This window comes from Astatotilapia calliptera, chromosome 8, assembly GCF_900246225.1.
Source record: "Astatotilapia calliptera chromosome 8, fAstCal1.2, whole genome shotgun sequence".
In the NCBI taxonomy this organism is placed as follows: Eukaryota; Metazoa; Chordata; class Actinopteri; order Cichliformes; family Cichlidae; genus Astatotilapia; species Astatotilapia calliptera.
In genome coordinates, this window is record NC_039309.1 from 17,641,787 (window position 1) to 17,660,684 (window position 18,898).

At 43.7% G+C, this 18,898-nt stretch overlaps 1 protein-coding gene across 5 annotated transcripts in view; it reads right to left on the bottom strand.

The window, feature by feature from the left end:
• Positions 1–212: 212 nt before the first annotated feature.
• mrtfab (myocardin related transcription factor Ab) overlaps positions 213–18,898 on the bottom strand; it is a 39,431-nt gene continuing 20,745 nt past the window's right edge. For 4 of the 5 annotated variants that reach the window (XM_026177180.1, XM_026177181.1, XM_026177184.1 and 1 more), the window contains 17 exons: positions 15,166–15,231; positions 10,665–10,720; positions 10,261–10,336; positions 9,564–9,725; positions 7,961–8,124; positions 7,718–7,852; positions 7,494–7,562; positions 6,773–6,957; positions 6,238–6,409; positions 4,819–5,214; positions 3,709–4,710; positions 3,401–3,607; positions 2,620–2,712; positions 2,085–2,225; positions 1,812–1,904; positions 1,425–1,488; positions 213–1,339 (listed from right to left, as the gene is read on the bottom strand). In XM_026177180.1, coding sequence (XP_026032965.1) covers positions 792–1,339; positions 1,425–1,488; positions 1,812–1,904; positions 2,085–2,225; positions 2,620–2,712; positions 3,401–3,607; positions 3,709–4,710; positions 4,819–5,214; positions 6,238–6,409; positions 6,773–6,957; positions 7,494–7,562; positions 7,718–7,852; positions 7,961–8,124; positions 9,564–9,725; positions 10,261–10,336; positions 10,665–10,720; positions 15,166–15,231 — 3,629 coding nt within the window. In that variant the 3' untranslated portion in view covers positions 213–791. The remainder of the gene's footprint in view (positions 1,340–1,424; positions 1,489–1,811; positions 1,905–2,084; positions 2,226–2,619; positions 2,713–3,400; positions 3,608–3,708; positions 4,711–4,818; positions 5,215–6,237; positions 6,410–6,772; positions 6,958–7,493; positions 7,563–7,717; positions 7,853–7,960; positions 8,125–9,563; positions 9,726–10,260; positions 10,337–10,664; positions 10,721–15,165; positions 15,232–18,898) is intronic. The other variant, XM_026177183.1, reaches the window with a different exon arrangement.

Consider the following 18,898-nt stretch of genomic DNA (forward strand, 5'->3'; position numbering starts at 1 on the left):
CAATACATAGTGGTCTACCATAATGTTACCAATTATACGCAACCTCCAATGAGGCTTCAATTCAAACTGTTGCCACTGATAAGGTTCATTTCAACAGCAACTCTCAACCAATGAAGGTTGTATCTTTGACTAGTGTGGGTGGGGTTTAGGTTGGCATGGTGAGGCCACAAGCAGCTGCCTTTTTTCTTTTTTTTAAAAAAACTAAAACAATCAGTGGCTCAGCTGACCATTGTAACATTAGGTGGCTTTCACTCAGCTGTTGACCTAAACACCCACCCTTTAAACCAATCAGATTCAGCATAAGTGCAAAGTTTAGGAGGCACTGACACACACTGCTATCTCTAGGAGCCCAGGAAAACATCACAGACAGTCCCTTCTCGCCTCTGATCTGTCCAGCTGTTTACTGAGGGTTGAAATGGGTTGAAAGCGACCTGCAACTTTCGGCTGGTTTACTTAAACCTGGCTTTAATGCAGGTCAGGACACGGGAAATGGGATTTTATCCGTTTTGGTTCCCTGTAGAGTTAAAATCTTTACAAGTCCACTTCAGGTCCACCAAGTAATTTCAATGAATTTAACACCACCTCACCTTGCATACAGCAACAGCCAGTGAAAGACAAGACAAACTGAGTAAATGTGTGAGAGTGTGTGTGTGCGCGTGCATGTGCCAGACACCCCCCGCAGTGGTAGAGACAGCATAGAGTATGTGCATGAAATAAAGACGGAGCCTGTACACAGTGTGAGCGACCATGTGTTCATCTGTGTGCGTCTGCGTGAGGTGCTACAGACGTGGCTACCAGTGCAGCTGCAGGTCCGTATTGTCCAGAAAGTCGGCTGAGAACACGCTTTGCGGAGTGTGTGGCGCCAACGGAGCTAAACTCGTCCCTCCGTCTCCACCTCCTCGCTCTCCTCTATTGCCCTCGCTACCTCCACTTGCGCTCCCTACCATGTCCAACCAGTCCATGCTATCCAGGTTGGGGTCGCCAAAGTCCAGCCCCGCAGAATGCGGGGAGAAGCCCAGGTCGGACGTGTCCATGGGGGAGGGGGGGTGGTCCAGGATGCTGGGCGTGCTCAGCATCTGGCTGTGGAGGTCGTCGATCAGCGCCAGGCCGCCGTCGGACTCTATGCCCAGCAGTGGGGTGCCCGTCGTGCTCTCCAAGAAGTCCTCCAGACGCCCGCTGCCTGAGCAGGGCCCTCCCACCGTAGACTCCGGGGAGATGAAGGCCTCTGTGGGGGTGGGAGGAGACAGGTGGAGGGGGGATGGGGCAGTGGATGGAGAAGGTGGGTCAGAGTGGAGAGGGGGGAGGGAAGGGTCCGGGTTGGCCTTGAAGCCGGGGATTTCTGGGGGAGGACAGAGAAATAAAGGTCATCAAGACGTACCGACCTGTGATGTCTCTCTCACATTAAACTGAGATCTCATCATTACCTCCACTTTTGAGCAGGATGTCAAATAGGTCGTCCATCTGCTGGCTGTTCAGGCCATTCTCTGGCTGTCGAACAGAAACACAGTATTCATTAGCCATCATGTAGCCAACAGTGAGGTATCATGTAGTTATTTAACACAAAAAACAGCAGCAGGTGTTCTTCACTGGAATGTTGCAGGGGCGATTTCTTTTAGATAATTGGGTCTGATAGGATGACACTGATCTAGTCTACCACTACGTCCTAACAAACCCAACCCAACACCACTGCCACTCCTCTGCAAAAACATTAGAGACCAAAAAAGTGAGAAGATGGAAAAAAGGAGTCAAGACAGGGAGAAAGATCAATACTGCAAGGCAGATGGAAAGACAAGACATGCTGGAGGACATACTCTGAAGCGCTGAGAAGAAAGGGAGGTGTTGGGTTTAGGAGAGGGAGGGGTGAACAGCGTGTGCCGGTCGTAAGGCGGACACGCCTCCTGTCTCTGTCAGCATGGTGCCATGAAGTGATGAAATGAGAAGAGAGAAGAAACAAGAAGACAAATTTAATGAACATGTGGAGAGAGCAGGACCACCATTAGAGATGACATGCTGAAGGTAACTCTGCCTGGAAGCAGAGGAGGGAGAGGAGGAGGAGAAGGAGGAGGTGCTGCTGCTGGCGTTACCTTGAGAGATGACATTAAGTTGTTTTGGCTTTCATTGTCTGAAATGTCGTCAAAGAAAGGCTGCAGGTTGGGTGGAGCGGTGACGGGCTGGCTGGGTTGTGGATCACCTTTGGCGTCTAAGTGCAGCCCCGCTTTTTGTCCCTACGGGCAAAGAGTGGCACGTTTAGAACGGAAGGCACACTTGCATATGTTAATCATGCAAGTCTTATTCTGGGATAAGATGCTGTTTTTTAACCTTTGTTAGTCCACAATCTAACTTGGATGATTTTACAGTGTCTCAGTGGCGACACCTTGTGGTAGGAATCTGTTGCTATTGTTGTCTTCAGGACTAAATTAGTAAACAGAGATCAATTCAACGTGTATTTACATAGCGCCAACCCACAGTAACAGTTGGCTGAGGGCGCTTTATATACTCTAAGGTTAAGACCTTACAACAATACAAATGAAATGAAGAAAAAAGTTAAGTAAAAATGTTGGGAAAGTTACAATCTACACCATGCTTACATGTTTTACTAAGAAAGAGTTTTTGCTGTACCTTTTTGCTTGGTTGGCTCACAGGCTCGGCCTCTGCCTGACATTTTGATTGGCTGTCGGTGCTGGGCAGTTTACTTGGAGTTGAATTCAATCTCTGAAACGTTACAAGTACGCAAACATTCATATTCTGTCAAACCATTTAGTATTACGCGCTTCCCATATATAAACAGTACATGCAAGACTAACCCTATCCTACTGAAGTGTATTTTTTATTTTATAATTTTTTCATCCATGGACAGTAAAGGTTGAAATACTACAGTAAGTCAATGACATTTGGCAACTTCAGGTGACGATGGGTGGGGACAAAAGAAAACAAAACAAGAAAACCCCCACCGGCGACATAAGATAAACTTCCTAAATTAGTAAATATACCCTAGTGACCAGCTGTCAGCTTCAAAGCAATGTGTGATGAGCGACTCACTCAGAGTTTTGACAGAACTGAACTAACATCGTCAAAAAGACACTGCTGTTGTAGGCTACAGCTGGTGACAGTAGCTCTTGTTCTGCTCAGGAAGCTCTACGAGCTAAGACAAGAAATCTTAAGAAAACCCACAGCAGGTGGAGAACGGTTACACATGCCACTACAACAAACGCACAAAGGCTGCAGAGTAATTGTAGGGCTAAGTTTACTTGCTGCTGTTCAAAATACTGACTGAAGGTGCAACGAATTATTTGCTACACAGTATATATTCATTATTTTTGTATAATGTACAAATAGTCTAATTTAGAGGGAAACACTTAGCATTATTACCATTATCATCAGAATACCATGTTCCCTGTACCTGCAGTGTGATGCGTCCGTTGGTTTTGGCCAATGAGGACACTCCATTCTGTCCATCTGTGGTGTGACTGGTGAGAGCGATTAGGTAGTGGTTCCCGTTGGTGTCTGTCACCAGTGTAGGTGTGCCGTTGGCCTTAAGGAGGTCTAATGAGATGGCCTGAGTGTGCACTGGTGTGCCATTCTGTTGCTTGATGATGACTGGAGTCACCTGGAAACAGAAAAGTTGCGTTAGCATTTTATTATATGCTATATACTCATCGTAAAGACTGCAGCGTGTGTGCTTTCAGTCTTTGAAGTTCACAGTATTACCTGTTGTGTTGAGGCTGCTGATGTCTGCTGTTTCTGCTGCTGCCTGTGCTGAGCTTTCAGCTGCTTCCTCTGATGAGTTTGGCTCAGTGCGGGTTTCTGACTTGTCACCGTCTGGTTTTGGATCTGCAGCTGAACCTGCTTTAGCTGAACCTGGTTCTTCTGCTGAGCCTGCTGCTGCCCTTGGGTTTGCTTGAGCTGGTTTTGCTGTACTTGCTTCTGCTGGGCCAGTTTCTGCTGCGTTATCTTCTGCTGAGCCTGGAGCTGTTTCTGTTGGGTCTGCTGGAAGATGAGCTGCTGCAGCTGCTGCTGCTGGTGGATCAGGAGTTGAGCCTCTTTCTTTTGGTGATGCTGTTTTTGAGGATTCGGTTTGGGTTCTGCGGCCTTCGTCGGCTGCGCCTGACTTTGTTGCTGTTTCGGTTGTGGTTGCCGTTTTTGTTGATCAGACTGTTGGAGCTGCAGCTGCTGAATCTGCTGCAGCCTGAGCAGAGTCTCCTGGGAATACTGCATCGTCAGGACCTGCTTCTTTGACAGAGCCTCCTCTGTTACTCCCTCCATTCCTTCCTCTGGCTCTACCTCCTTTTTGACCTTCAACACGATGCCATTAGGGAGCGTAGGGGGCTGAATGGCTGAGGCTTTTATTAGCGTTTGGAGCTTAACCTCTGGGGATGTTTTGCTCTTATCGCTTCCTTCCCTCTTGACCACTATCCCACCTGCCATCTTGCCTTGCTCCAGCTGGGACCTGAGAGTCTCCACCAGCCTCTGCTTTTGCCTCAGCATCCTGGTGAGCTCCTCGATCTGTTTGTCCTTCTCCTGGAGCATCTGGTCTTTATCCATAGATGACGTGTCCATGGCTGCTCCGGGCTCGGGGGTTTGGACAGATGCAGGTGAGGACCTGGACAGACTGCAAGAGCTCTGGATCTCATCTTTGACTGCGAGTGGAGAGACATTTGCTGGGTGCTGAGGAGAGGGGTGCAAGGTGAGCTGGGTCAGCGGAGAGCTCACCTGAAGGACACACACATTAAAAAAAGGAGAGGATGTTAGGAAAATGTCTGGGTAGACACAAAAATGACAAAGTGCTTCTAACAATAACAAATGAAACATAAATTTCACCATTTCTCCAAACATGTCTCCATTGCAGCTGGTCTCATCTGGACTCATTCCAGCTAACGACCTCTCTGACGGAGTCGGCGACACCGGAGGGCTCGAGCTGGTGCTGCCAAACCGCATCACCCGCCCTGGAACCGCCTGAGCCAGTGAGGACAGAGACAACTTAAACCCACCCTCTACTGACTGGTGGTCAGAGGTGGAAGTTGTGGTGGGAGAAGATGTGGTGGTGCTAGCAGCTGAGGTCGTGCCCTGCAAGCCGGACTGCAAAATGCCATTCTTTGAAACAGTTGCGGTTCCCCCATTTTGTTCTTGGTAGTTACGGAGCCTCTCAATTAGATCATTCTTGGTGCCTGAGACGGTCAAACCCCGCAATTTCAGTTCTTGTTTCAGCTCAGCAACCTGGAAGATGGAAACAAAAGTGGTATTCATAAAACAAACACTGACTCAAAGTGAGAATAGACTCAAATTTAAAACGCTCAGCTCAAAGGAACTTTATACAGCTGGACCTTTAAAGGGTGCGTAGGTGGTGATGTACTGATAAAAAAAGCCATGTAAAAGGTCGCCTCGGACAAATTCAGACAAGTGACTCTTTAAAATGACACCCAAATAAGATGACACATTATTTTAAAGCCAAAACACTAATGAGTGTGTGTAAACCATTCACACACACAGAACTGCATGCAAATCAGGAGTAAAAGCAAAGATAAAGAGCTCAACTCTTTCACCCAAAAAGACATCTCCCTTGTACCCTTAATAATGAGTTTTGACACCTCAGTAAATATCAACAAAGACGTGATTTGATTACCATCTGAATAGTTTCCAGCTTTTTCCCGCACAGACAGAGATGACACTCACTAACTTTGAATGCAAACCAGGTGATTTTGTTCTACAAGCAGGCTTGAAATATGATAGAAAGCACTCAGGGAAGAGAAGAGTTTAAAGGGTTACTTACTCCTAGTAAGGTTTCAAGGGGTAAAGAAGGAGCCTTAAAAGATAACTTTGTTGGCTTGTGGCTCAGTGCGCCACAATAACTGTCTAATGATCACGTCTTTTATTCTCTGGCCGAGTGAGTTTAACTATCTTTCTTAATTTGGCTTTGCAGTTATGACAAAGCACAAACAATACATGAAGAAAGTATAAGAACATCTACACGTCTGTAGAGTCCACCACCATATGAGGGGTGTCTGCAAAGATCTAATCCTTACAGCTTAGACTGCTGCAGACTTTCACAGATTTCCCTTTGAGAAAGGACCAAAATCAGAGCTCTATTTTAGAATGGGCAGGATCAATGATGTTTTCGTTTGGGGCCGTTTTGCTGAGCACAAACTTAGATCTTTGATTTGAATTACCCAACAAAATGAGCCACAGCACTGTGTGCAGTAATGATCTCATAAGTTTGTTTTTGGGTCCTGAGTTAATTACTTTGAACTCATCCAGGTTGGCTGGCAGAGTAGCTGGTTTGGCTCCTCCCACTGCGGTTTGGCTGTGACGGGCCGTCCCCGTTTGACTCGAGGAAGCTGTGGTGGTTGTTGTGTGAACGGTACGGGAGGGGGAAGGGCCAGAGTTGGTTGTGGGAGGCTGCTCCGTTTGTGGCCTGAAGGAAGACAAACAACAAAGTTGTACGGTAATAAAGATTATCGAGCATGTTTTTTTCTCTGGCAGACCACGGGGGAAATTATGATGAGAGATCAGCTCTAAAGATGAAACTTGTGAATTTCTAAATAAGTTTTCTAGAATTTTAAAATGAAACATGAAAGTTTTATATTAACTGTAAAGTATACTCAAAGTAAAAAGGAAAAAAATACAAACTGTAAAGCTACACTGCAACTACTAGCTTAATGCAGGAAAAAAAAATAAGGGTGTTGAACTTGTTGACTCTCGGCAAAAACCCACAGCAATTACTCATCCTCGCTTCCAAACCATACGCACACATACGCAAAAGTGGTTCGACACTCACTTGGGAGGGGCGGGCAGGATGGTGTGGTAGTTGTAGTGCTGCTGCTGCTGACTGAGAATCTGCAGCTGCAGGAAGAGCTGCTGCTGCTGGAGCAGCTTCGCATACGATGAATCCATCTGAGGCGGACGCTCCTTGTCAGCCTTCTGGTCGGGGGGGATGTACTGATGGTACTTCAGCTTCTTCACCTTCACGCGGCAGGAGGGAATGTTTAAGAGACAGACACGTGTGAGATGCATGGGCATTCTGTACATGTAGGTCAAACGATGCATACTAATAAAAACTTAACTGAAGTAAAAGCTAACGCACTTCCAGTTAAGAAAAGCAAGTATATATTTCTGATGTGCTGAGGCCACTGTGGCTTCATAAAATGGTATCTCTTCCTCTTTTACAAGCAATTCTCCTCAGTATGATTTTAAAATGTCAGAAAAAAGCACTGAGGTTAGAGAGAAGCCCCTGCTCTATGATTTAATAGAGACGACGCAAAAACCACAAAGAAGACTTTTATTGGCTCTTTCAAATCTAAGGAGTAACTTTTAATATTTGTCGCTCAGCTGTGGGAGCAGCAAGCCAGACAAACACAATTTGAAGTCTTAAAATCTTTACTGCAGACAAGATGTCATCAAAAAACAGCCTTTACCAGTGACTGGTCGCAATTTAAAATTGGCCATAAATCATGTGCCGGTGTGCGAGTTAAAATGAAAGCAAAACAAAGACCTCTGACCTTTGGTTTGCTGTCCTTTGCTTTCTTAGGTCTCTGTGGAGGGCGGTCTGAACTCGTCTTGGCCTGAGACTGCAGTCAGAGAACCATGAGAAATAGGGGGGGGAAGGAAATGAAGAGATGAGGAGGGGGTTTTGGTGAGCTACAGCGTTCCCATAAATAGAGATTACGGTCAGAATTATTTTTAAATCACGAAAATCAACAGGAAGTTTGAGCGATCGGCGCACCTTGACCTGTCCAGCAGAATGGCGGGAGGATCCAGAGGTCACCGTTTTAGGTAGAGGGGACGAAGCGGACCCATTCAACAAGGGAGGGGGCGGCGGAGGTGGTGGTGGAGGTGGAGCAGGAGGCTGTGTGAGAAACTGGTGAGATGATATCACTGTGGTTAATTGCATGATCCTGCTGAAAAACACTTGCTTTTGTTTCACTAACTGCTCTGTCCAGTTCTTTCTGTTCCACCTCAGTAATACCTGTGTGGGGGAGAGGTCTCCGTTCTGGGTGAGCACGTCTGAGGGGGAGACCTGAGGGACAGCGCTCAGGGGAGAGTCCTGATTGGTTAGCTGGTCAGGTGACAGAGCATCACTGCTGTCTTCGTCCAAAGATGAGCTCTCTCCTCCGTTTCCCTTTGGAGAATCTGTGACAGTGCACAAACGTTCACACATTTAATGAAACCGCTATTTAATGGTGGCGTCTTCTGGTGTAGCGGTTCAGCGGTGCGAAAGGGGTTGGCGTTGTCTGGAATTTCCAGAGCCGCTGGGAAACACAGGAAAGGACAGCTTAATTCCCAGCTTCCCCTGCAATTTTAACACTCAAATAAAGTTTCTCTAAAGTTAGTCACCGCTCTTTAGCAATCGGCACTAAGCAATTTTAGAGAAGTTACAACACCGCGTGCCGTGTCTCATGTTTCAAAACAGTGCCGTGTCCAAACAAAGCTTCTGAGTCACTTCTGTTTCAGAGCTGCTTGTTTTGTTTACACACTCACCTTACTGTAAATACGTGAATGGTGTAACTGCTCAGGTGTTCAGTCTGAACGGAAATCAAATTGTAGAGGTGGCGCAACTGCACACCAAAACACAGGTACAATAGCACCGCGAACAGTGGAAGGGGACGTGTTTGAACTTGTATTCATCACATGCCTGAGGCTCAGCCTGAATTCACCATAACCTGTCCACTGTCCTGTATTTACAAGTCTTGCTAATTCCTGCAGGTACGCTTGTGAGTGTTGTGCAACGTTGTGCAAAAGTCTGTGTGTGTGTGTGTATGTGTATGTGTGTAAATCTCTGAACCAAGTGTCATAAATATACAAGATTGCCCAATTTTTCTTTTAAACAATAGCCTGCGGCACCTTTTCAAATTCTTCATTTCATTTTTCCAGGCGAGTCCGACAAAGTTTCATCAGAGGTTCAAATTTTTACAGAGATTGTAACATTGTATTACCAGCAAGATGATGAAATAATAAAGACATATAAAGAATGAACAGTTTAAAAAAATAAAATACAGATCTTAATGATCGCTGTACGTGTGACGATGTTGTGTGGGCCTACTCGTTAAGGAGATGCTAGCCTGCATGCAGACATAAATAAATGCATACAGTACGATCGTTATCGTGAGATAAGATTTATTTTTTCAGTCATTTATTTGTAAAACTTGTGTATTTCGGGACTTTAAGCATCTACTGATAACGAGCACCAATCCTGCGCCAGTGATTATTCCTCAGAGAGAGACTTTTATACAATGCTCGTTTATTTTCACTCGTTTTCACACGACTCAGTGTGAGTCGTTACTGTGCTTTACTGTCATTTAAGGTCACCCCAGCTTTTCCTTTTCCTGCTCTCAGTTTAACTGCGGGTGCACGTTCTGACACACGGGAAGTGCAGCAGATGAAACACAGGTGAAACGACGATAACGTTGACGAAGTTGATCGCAGGTGCAATCAAACCTTCCCAACGACTTAAACTTGTGATTACATTTGAAAGAAAGAGCAAGGCCATCAATGAAGACATTTTCTTTTCCCGAGCGGGTCCCTGGAGTGAGACGAGTACAGGTGAACGCTGATGAGGTGTGTGTTATTACCTGGGAGTGAGTGCTGCAGATGGCAGTTAACAGACAGGATGTTCTTGTGGACCAGCTCAATGGGACCCGGTCTGTGAGAGATTTTGTCATTGAGGTCGTCGGCCAGTCGTGCTCTCTTCAGCTGCAGCTGCTTAGCCTGCAGAGACGGCTCTGCCGACGTCTCTGCAGAGGGCACAGCAGGCCGTTATGGATACATGTGCATTTATTTATCAAGTGATTCACACACATATAATCCTCTGTGAATCTGTTCAATACGTTACAGCAGGTTTTAGCCTATTTTAGCACTTCCTCGGTTTGACTTCAACCTAATTTAAAAGAAACTAAACCAACAGTCAAACCAGCTGCTTCAAAAAAATCATAACAAACATAACACTTTAAACCGCAAAAACATATATTAAAATGAATGTGAAAATGTGATAAGCACCTTGCCTCATGAAGACAACATGCCGAAACACATTTTATAAAAGAGTTTTCACAGCGCCTGAATCGAGCTACCGAGTTTTAAGATGCAGAAGCAATACCCTCAAAGAACACGGAATTGCTTCAAGCAGAAATATGAAGGAGGAACTATACATTAACCTCTTCATAAAGATTTGGTTCTGTTTTTGTCTAGGTATTTTACAAAGCTTAAAATGTGACTTTTTGACAACACTGGCACTTGCTGATTAAAAAAAACAAATAAAAAAAAAACACGCACCCTCCAGAATGTGCATCCTGACCAGCTCGGAGCGCTCAGGACGACTCCGGATCTTCCTCTTTAGGTAGTCCTCAGTCTGGGAAGAAAACAAGATGCCAAAAATCACATGAACTCCAAATTGCTACAACACCATAAAATATTATTCTGTCAGTTTAATATATGCTTTTGTTTCCATGTCACTTGTTTTCATCATTTCCTGGCTCTGCAACTCACAACAATTTTGCACAAACGTCAACTAACCAGAGATTATCTGTACGATAACCCAACTACAACCAATCTGTATCTGTGGCGTCCAAGCTTTCAATTTGTTAGGTTCTTGTGGGTTTTTTTTTTTGTTTGTTTTTTGCCTCTCTGAAGAAAATCCACTGAGACTGCAGGAGACTCATTGTTCTTATGGCTCTCACCCTTGCTCGCTCCAGACTCCTCCGCTGTTCGTGAAAGGCTGCTGGGCTCTTCAGTGCTGCATGGAGAGGGAGGGGGAACAGGAGGAGAAACAAAAAGCCAAGATTAATGCAGTTCAGACCGACTGTGAAGGAAGTCGTGATGCTCCTTTCAGCAAGCAAAAATGTGAGAACCTGTACGGCTACAGTCAAAGACAGACTCAAAGCAGAAGTGGCTTCTGGCAGAGAAGGTCAGGAGTGCTATTCTAAACCACACACTCTGATGACAACTCAGTAGGCAGATCAGCCTCTGCTGCTGAGTGTGGTGCACATCCACCTCGGTTATCACCGAGAAAACCGTTACTGCCAGCGTTTCCTCGGCCTTTTACTACGCTTTTCACATCAGTTGTGTTACGTTTATTCTCATTGCAACTCAAACACCAAGGCAGCTGCAGGAAGTGTCGCGATGTGGTCAGTGGTAGTGAAGTAGTTTAGATGAGCTTGATTTAATGGAACAATATGACTAAAACCATGAGCGCAAACTGTACCAAACATTCACTCAGCAGTTTCATTAACCTAAATGAGAACACACTGTTCATTATTCAGCAAGAGTTTTCCACGTATTCCAAAGTTTCCAAATGTTCTTTCTCATACTTTGAACTGACGTTAGACACTTTCAGCTTTGTCTTGATCTGTTATTTAGAATTACACAGTGTTAAAAAGGGAATACAAACACTTATAAAGATTACAGGTTACATATAGCCCAGCTTCATTATACTTTTATTGGTATTTTACACAGAAACGTGCTGCAGATTGTGGTGCGTTCTAAGTTTTTCCATGACGAAAGGTAAGTCTAAAGAAACTGCATTTCAGAGGTCAAACTATCTGCAATAAGTCTGGCAGATGGTCTGTAGCTGAGGGACATCAATTCTTGATGAACAGAGTCTGGAATGGCTCTTTAAAAAGGAGCGAGCAGCAGAAGAGAGACTGATGAATAGAGTGCAGCACACCCAGCGAAAGTCTAGATTCATCACTTCATTGCTCAGCCATGACCAGTGTATGGGGTGGGGGAGTGAACGTCTATGCAGTATTTTTGTAAGAGGGAAATGCATAAAAGCAATTTCAGCTGGCTAAAATTGTGTAAAAAGAAAAAAAATCTGTATTACCTTTGAGGTGAAAGAGGTGGTCAACATGAAAAATGAGTCCAGAGCGTCATATATTTTGCATTTTATCTTACACTTTTATAATTATTCAGTTTGCAGAAAGGTCCAGTGCAAGGAAACAAAAAGTTTTACAGTCCATCTCCCATCACAGATTTTTTTGAGCCTAGAAGATCATTTCTATCCAAAAAACAAAGCGCTAGACATCAAACTCTTTTTAACCACAAATATAAAGTCGAGGTTTTAGAAAAGCTAAACGGACAGGGGAGATGCCCGCTTCGTTTTTGGGGAAGGATATTCAGAGGACAGCGGCAGTTATAATGATGTAAGACAGCGATCGTCTGATTGGTCAAGAGTTGGTGAAATCCCTGCCAAGGGTGTTTGAGATTGGACATTCTGGCTACAGCAGGGCGTCAACTGTGTGTGCACCACAGATGATGGGTGGGGGTCAGAAGCATTCCTTGTGTCACAACCCCTGGCGTTCAAAGAATACCAGTTGTAATATGACCAACGAGTGGTCTGGATCACAATAATAACACCACAAGGACAAACCGGGCCCATAAACTACTTAAACACAGATTAATTGCTTCAATATGATGTTCAATGAAAACAATATTTCCTTGCGTATTGGCAAGAGAAGGCTGGGCTGGTTTTATTTTAATCATATCAGACTCTTACTGGCATTCATTGGAAAATAAATGTTCACCAAATGCATAAAAGAATGGACAATGAGTCTGTTGGCCTGTGAGCCCTTCTGTCATTGGTGCTTATTGGTGCGGCCGTCCCCACCAGTCCCAGTTTCTCATGTAACCCCTGCAGTTTAAACCTTCTATTTGCAAGAGGCAGCCAATCAGCAGCTTAAACGGAAAGAGAAAAGACCCAAAGCAGCTACCGGTAGTTTTTTATGATGTGTAAATGATCATTGCATATGTAACCTATAACTGGATATACTCAAACATTAAAAGAATTCGAAACACCAAAACACGCACACACCAATAGAACTAGGTGCAAATTAAACTCCCAAAACGAGCTACTGGATCAACAGTTCTTCTTTCACGATGTTGCTCCTGAAGCACTTTTAAACTGAAACTTCATGGGGAAGAAAACACTAAACAGTTATTTGAACATGCCAGGAGGAAGTGAAAACATTCGGCTCAAAAACAGCATTTTCAAGCCTATTCTTATAGCTGGGCACATAACACTGTTCAGAACTTTCCCCTGTGAAACACCACAACCTCCCTGACCCCATTAGCTACAGTTTCATTATAAAAACATTGGTGGTTTCTTCACACATAGCCCAGTTTTTCATACAGCGGAGCAACAAAATATGTTAATGCTACAAAAGTATATATTTGTTGGCATTCTTAAATGATGATTAACTGACTTTTGCTCACAGCTGGACAGTCAATGTCTGTGTTCAGGAACCTCACGAAAGTGTTTGAAAGTGGAAAGTTATTCATTCACACCACCTTCAGTTGCAAAACCAGTGTGAGGATTTGATACCACAGGAGGAACTGACCCTGCCTCAGCACTCAGACATAAAAGTCTTTTTTTAGTACCAGAAAACACAGCACAAAGGACATTTAAATGTAAGAATTAGAGAAGTGACAGAAAACCCCTGATCATTTATGTCACCTTTGAAGGTTCTATGTTGACTAAAACAAACCATGTGGTGACATTGTAAGTGAAATTTTCAGATTTTGTTTTTTTTATGTTTCAAAAATCCAGCAAATAACAGTAATTACAGAGTCATTAAGAAATATAAAGACTATTTTTTCTTTGCTGGAAAGTGTTCAGAGTGTGGAGCAATGTGGAACTACTTGGCAAAGTTTGTTCCTGTCAACAAGATACAGTTACCGTGAAAATCGATCGAAGATGAAGCGAGAAGTGAAGAGAACGGTTCATATGATCTTTACTGAACTATAACACAACAGCGGACCTGATGCCTGAACAACCTTTGCCCCATCTTTCTGCATCTCGGAGAAACAATTTAAAAGAGGATTTCTGTAGTCAACAAAGTCATCGACTTAGGAGCAATCTAAAATCTCATTTAAACCCACAGCTATACTTTTTTTTCCCCCTAGGAATCTCCACAGAGGAGAAGCTGGAAAGCGAAATAGTCAATCCAAACATGTTGATCCTAAATCTGCAACAATCTGGCACAGGGCCTGTTGCAGAAAAGAGGACACAGAGCGATTTACTAGACTACTTAAATGGTTCACTGGAAGGCTCCATGCTGCCCACCAAAACAAACCCTCAGTCATCACTTTATGGTACTCTTATGTATCTAACCCTTAAACTGTTATGTAAACTGAATGTGCAGCACTGCAGGCTGAAAGCAGCTTGCATGGTGTATCTTTTCAATCTCATCTGCTTTTGTCAAAAACAAAATATGACAACAGGTGTGCCACATGTTACCATCCATTCACAGTTACTTGTTTCCCTGATACTCTTCTTAACACACAGCTAGCATAATCTGTCAAAGTTTGTATGTCTGAACAGGCCTATTGGGCAATCTAACAGGTATTTAGTCTCCATTTGAAAATCTACTCAGTTAGAATGAATGTTGGCTACCACGTCTACAGTATGAGGGCGAACACTCGCTTGCACACTTTTAATTCAAACCAAAAGTCTTCTTGGAAAAACGAAAAAGCAGAGTGCTTTCGGTTCTACACAGAAACGGAGGGAAACTTTTAAAACTATATTTCTGACTCTTGTGATGTGAGGAACCCTGAAACAGGAAGTGGATAGACATAAAGAGGAAGCTGCCCTATTTGATAACACAAAGTGGTGCAAAGATACAGCTAAATATGACACTTGCAGAACACACATACTCATACTGATAATGCCGATAAGAGACGACATTTTCAGCAAAAAACAAGAAACGACATTCCAGACCTTCACTATACAACCCATCATATGACAGCATATACGGCACAGACTGACAGACGCTATTTACCAACATATCCAGGTTCTGTTGTTGAGAACCAAAATGTGTCAGCGGGATGTGAATTAAACGACATTCCAAAAAATACGTGAGTATCGTTTAGCGTCTAGCATCAGGTAGCGACCTTGTTAGTGTGTGACAGTTTAAGATTTGGTGTGTAATCCTGAAACAGGAAAGGGTTAGCAGTTTGACCTCAGCTCACAGCCAAAGCTCCTGTTTTCTGCTCGAGTTTCTAAAAACGAGATGATACTGTCTGTTCCAGACAATAAAGAAGTGCTGTCTTTGGGTAAAACATGATCAGTTGAGAGTCTAAAAGCACACTTAAAGTCAGACTACCGTACATTGACGATATATACTTTGGTTCATGAGCTTAAAAAAAAAAGCAAAAAAGCAAGTAAAACACACTCAGCAGACTTACGTGGCATGATCCCTTGGCTGACCAGCTCCTCTCGTGTGCGTCTCTGCTGAAGTTTGAGCTGGAGGACTGCATGGAGACACAGGAGGTAAGAGGAGAAAGAAGAGAAGACAGTCAGTGACGGCTGGCGAGATTAAGAAACTGCAGCGGTGAAGCTCTGTGCCCGTAAAGCCTTACAATCAGCAACAGATCCACAATATTTAGATAAATAAGCACATAAAGGAACATATATGACTGACACGACGAGGACCTTTACTCTGTGGCAACCGGTTCATTCTCCAGTCTCCCTGCCTCGCATGCATCTTTTTTTTTTTTTTTTGAAGTTACAAAGGAGGCGGGTACAAGGTGTGTGTGTATACAGACTTCCTGTTTCTGAGCACAGATGTGTGAAAAAGCAGCAAACATCCATCAAAGAGTGAGAGAGACAGAACACTAAGGCATAATGCTGCTATAAGAAATTAACGAAAAAATTAAAAGAAATGAAAAAATAAAAGCACCGATTTGAATCTAAATTACTTTTTTTTCCTTTTTCATTTTTAAATGGGCCGATTGCATCGTCATTTCAAAACAGGAAGCTCTTGTTACATAATGGAGAGGCGGGGTGGGGGAGAACTGTAAGGAACACAAAGCTGGACAGAAAGAGTTGGACTATGTCTGACATTTCTAAACAAATAAAATGTCAGTTGTTGAGTGCTGTGTGGCACAGTCCTCATCCTGATACTTTTTTAAAGTTTTAACGAGCCCAGAAAGTCTGGCGTCATCATTGTAACCGGATAATAAATTAGAAATGAGCGGGCTATCGTTTAAACAAAGCAAAGACACAAATATAACAAACTAACAATTACATATAGACACCTGCAAGATCACAAGTACACAGCATTTCATCACTGTCATGTTGGCTTCGTTGCAACACGACAGCAATTTAGGGAAGTGACCTGAACTATTTAGTCAACCATCACATCACACAAACACACCACCCATGAAAAAAGACACCCAGAATGGCTGCAGACACTTGTGTGTAATGATTTTTTTTTTAGCTTGTAAGCAAGTAAGTAAGTGACAGTGCATGATGTCTTTCCATTTCATTGTTTATCTTTTATTTCCAAGATATTAACAGTATCAGAAGAGGAAGCAGTATGTTGTTATACCAAGTAACTTCACTACTGATGTAAACATTCAGCTGACGCTCCTGCTCAAGTTGTCCCAGCGATCCTTACTGAAGGGCTACGTATCTATTTGTGTGTGTGTGTGCGTATACAGTGTGGTGCAAACCACTGAAGATTGCCAAGCATTTCTAGCTAGGGTTGTGTTTGCTACTTCAGTCAAGCAGCACCGGTTCTACCTCGCCAACAAAGTGACATCACTGGTACTCAGTCTAGCTCACGATATAGCTGTTGCTGCTGCGGTGCTGCCTCTGTGTTATGACAAGGAATCCTCGCCTAGACGGGAACGCCGCAAGAGCCATGAATTAATGTCAGAGCCTGTGCAACTAAATGTCATTCTTTGGCTCCAAATTCTTGCTGGCGATCCCGGCTCCCCTCTGTTGTTTTTACAAGTGTGTATGCTCCAAGTCTGAAAGTATCAGTCTAACACTACCGACTCCTCTCTAGAAGCAATAACTTGCCATTTGACATTTAGCATTATAAACACGCACGCCTAAACACACTTAGGCGAGTCGATCTATATGGTCTTGCCTGTACAGCAGCTGGCAGCACTCATTTTGTCTCAGTAGCAAACGCACAGGAAAACACTTTCAATAAAGGAACGTGCACACACAGACACACACTGATACAGACTGACCGTGCCATGCGCCATTAGATGCCATGCCACACGGGGCTTCCAGGGAAGGAAGGTTTATTCTTAGAAAGAGACTCTTACACTTTCCCTCTATCCATAACCCCCTCCACATCTTCTATCCCTCCCCCAGGATAATCCAGTTTTCTCCTGCCCTCACTTTCCTGTCCCCCCTAAACACCAAGCTGATGAGCTCAGTACAGTTGCAACACTGGCTCCAATGGTTGGCTATAATAATAAAGTGTCAGCTATCAATAAACTTCCAACCCCAACATTGCAGAAGTCTCTGGCAGACAATCATGGCGTGAAAAATGTAGCAGTGTTGAAATTGTAGATTCACGTGCATAAAATAATCACATTTGCACCACTGCCTGTTATTTTGTCTTCTTTCTTAACTTTTCTTCTCATTTTGTATCTACTTTAATTCCACTTTTCCTTACTTTAACTTTTTCGTGCCCTTTCTTTCAATGCTGCAGTGCTTTTAATCCTAGTTTTTGTCTGCTGAACTAAACTGTCATGTGTTTTGTACAGCACTTTGTGACTCTAGTATTCCTAAAGTCCTACACAAATAAATACTGCTTGCTTGCAGCACAGCAACAAAGACAGGAGTATAACAGACAGACAAAAACCACTTGGAGGCTGTGAACTGTTTGTTCTGGATTAACCACAAAACAAACTTTAAATGGGTGCCAGAAAGACAAATGAAAACTTTTGCACTACGACAGTGGCTATGGTTACATGCACTGCAGCAAGAACTTATAATAAGATAAGATAGTGGACAAAAACATAACCAACAAGGATAGCGATGTTTTGTTAACTGTAAGCAGATTACTGCTTGGGAAAAAAGAGGAGGGATGTGTCTTTGTGTTTTGCGACCAGGACATGCTCTGGGACTTAAATCAGGTTTGAAGGCCATTCTGGTTAATTTAAGAAAATGGATGAAAAGGCAGGACAGTTTTATTGGGATACTAGGCCACAGCCAAAGCTTGCTACTACACTCATAAAAAGTTAGAGCAAAGGCAGACAAGGGAGAAAGAGGAAGACGGCAGAGATGCAAGCGTTTGAAGATTTTAGATTAAGCAGAGGAAATGACAGCAGGTGGCTTATTTGAAGACAATTCGCTTACTCGATCTTTTGATTAAACTCGTCGTTGCAAACGTCAGAGAACTAACACTATGATTTGCACATTGATTTGTTATTTCTAAGATCTCTGTGTGGGTGTACATAAAACCCCCCAAAACAAAACACTTTTTCTCCCCGGCAACTAAAGTCATGGCTTTCTTTAAACCTTTCACAAGCTTAACTTTATAACAAATCACCAATAATGAAATCTTTACCTGAACTTATAGAGCTTTTATTTCCTAAATGTCAAGATCAGATCGGTTTCAAGTCATCATAATTGTCTAAAAGAAGGCTGTACAGGTAAAAAGTCACATTGGAGGGAAGAACGAGGATGAATTGGGATGCTGGTGGCCAACTGGGCTAAGCCTGCTGTGCTCATGTGTCAGTAGATCTGATTAAACATGTCTGAGTTCGTCACTGTCCCCAAAGACCCCTGGCTTGGCACGACTAAGCCTGCGCGCACCAACCCGAGTGACACACATGAAGGCAAAAGGCTTCAGGCCCACAGAGCGTGTGCCACATACCCACCTAAAGACGAGCCCTGCAGACGCTTTGAACAGACGTTACGCTTGGCACTGGCTTTGGAAATGTTTTTTAATCGGGAAAGATGTTCTCATCTTTCGCACGGTAGCACCGTTCAATTGCATGTGTTGAACAGAGAGGCGAACGCAGCGCATGACTGCAGCGAATGTTTCGCACATCAGTGAGAGTGGAAAGAAGCTAGAGAGCTAAAAGGGCAGAAACAATGCAAGGTTAAGGCCATTCACACTTTGGACTCACTCCCGCTGCCTTTCCTCTGCTGCGCTGTGCCGAGAAGCAG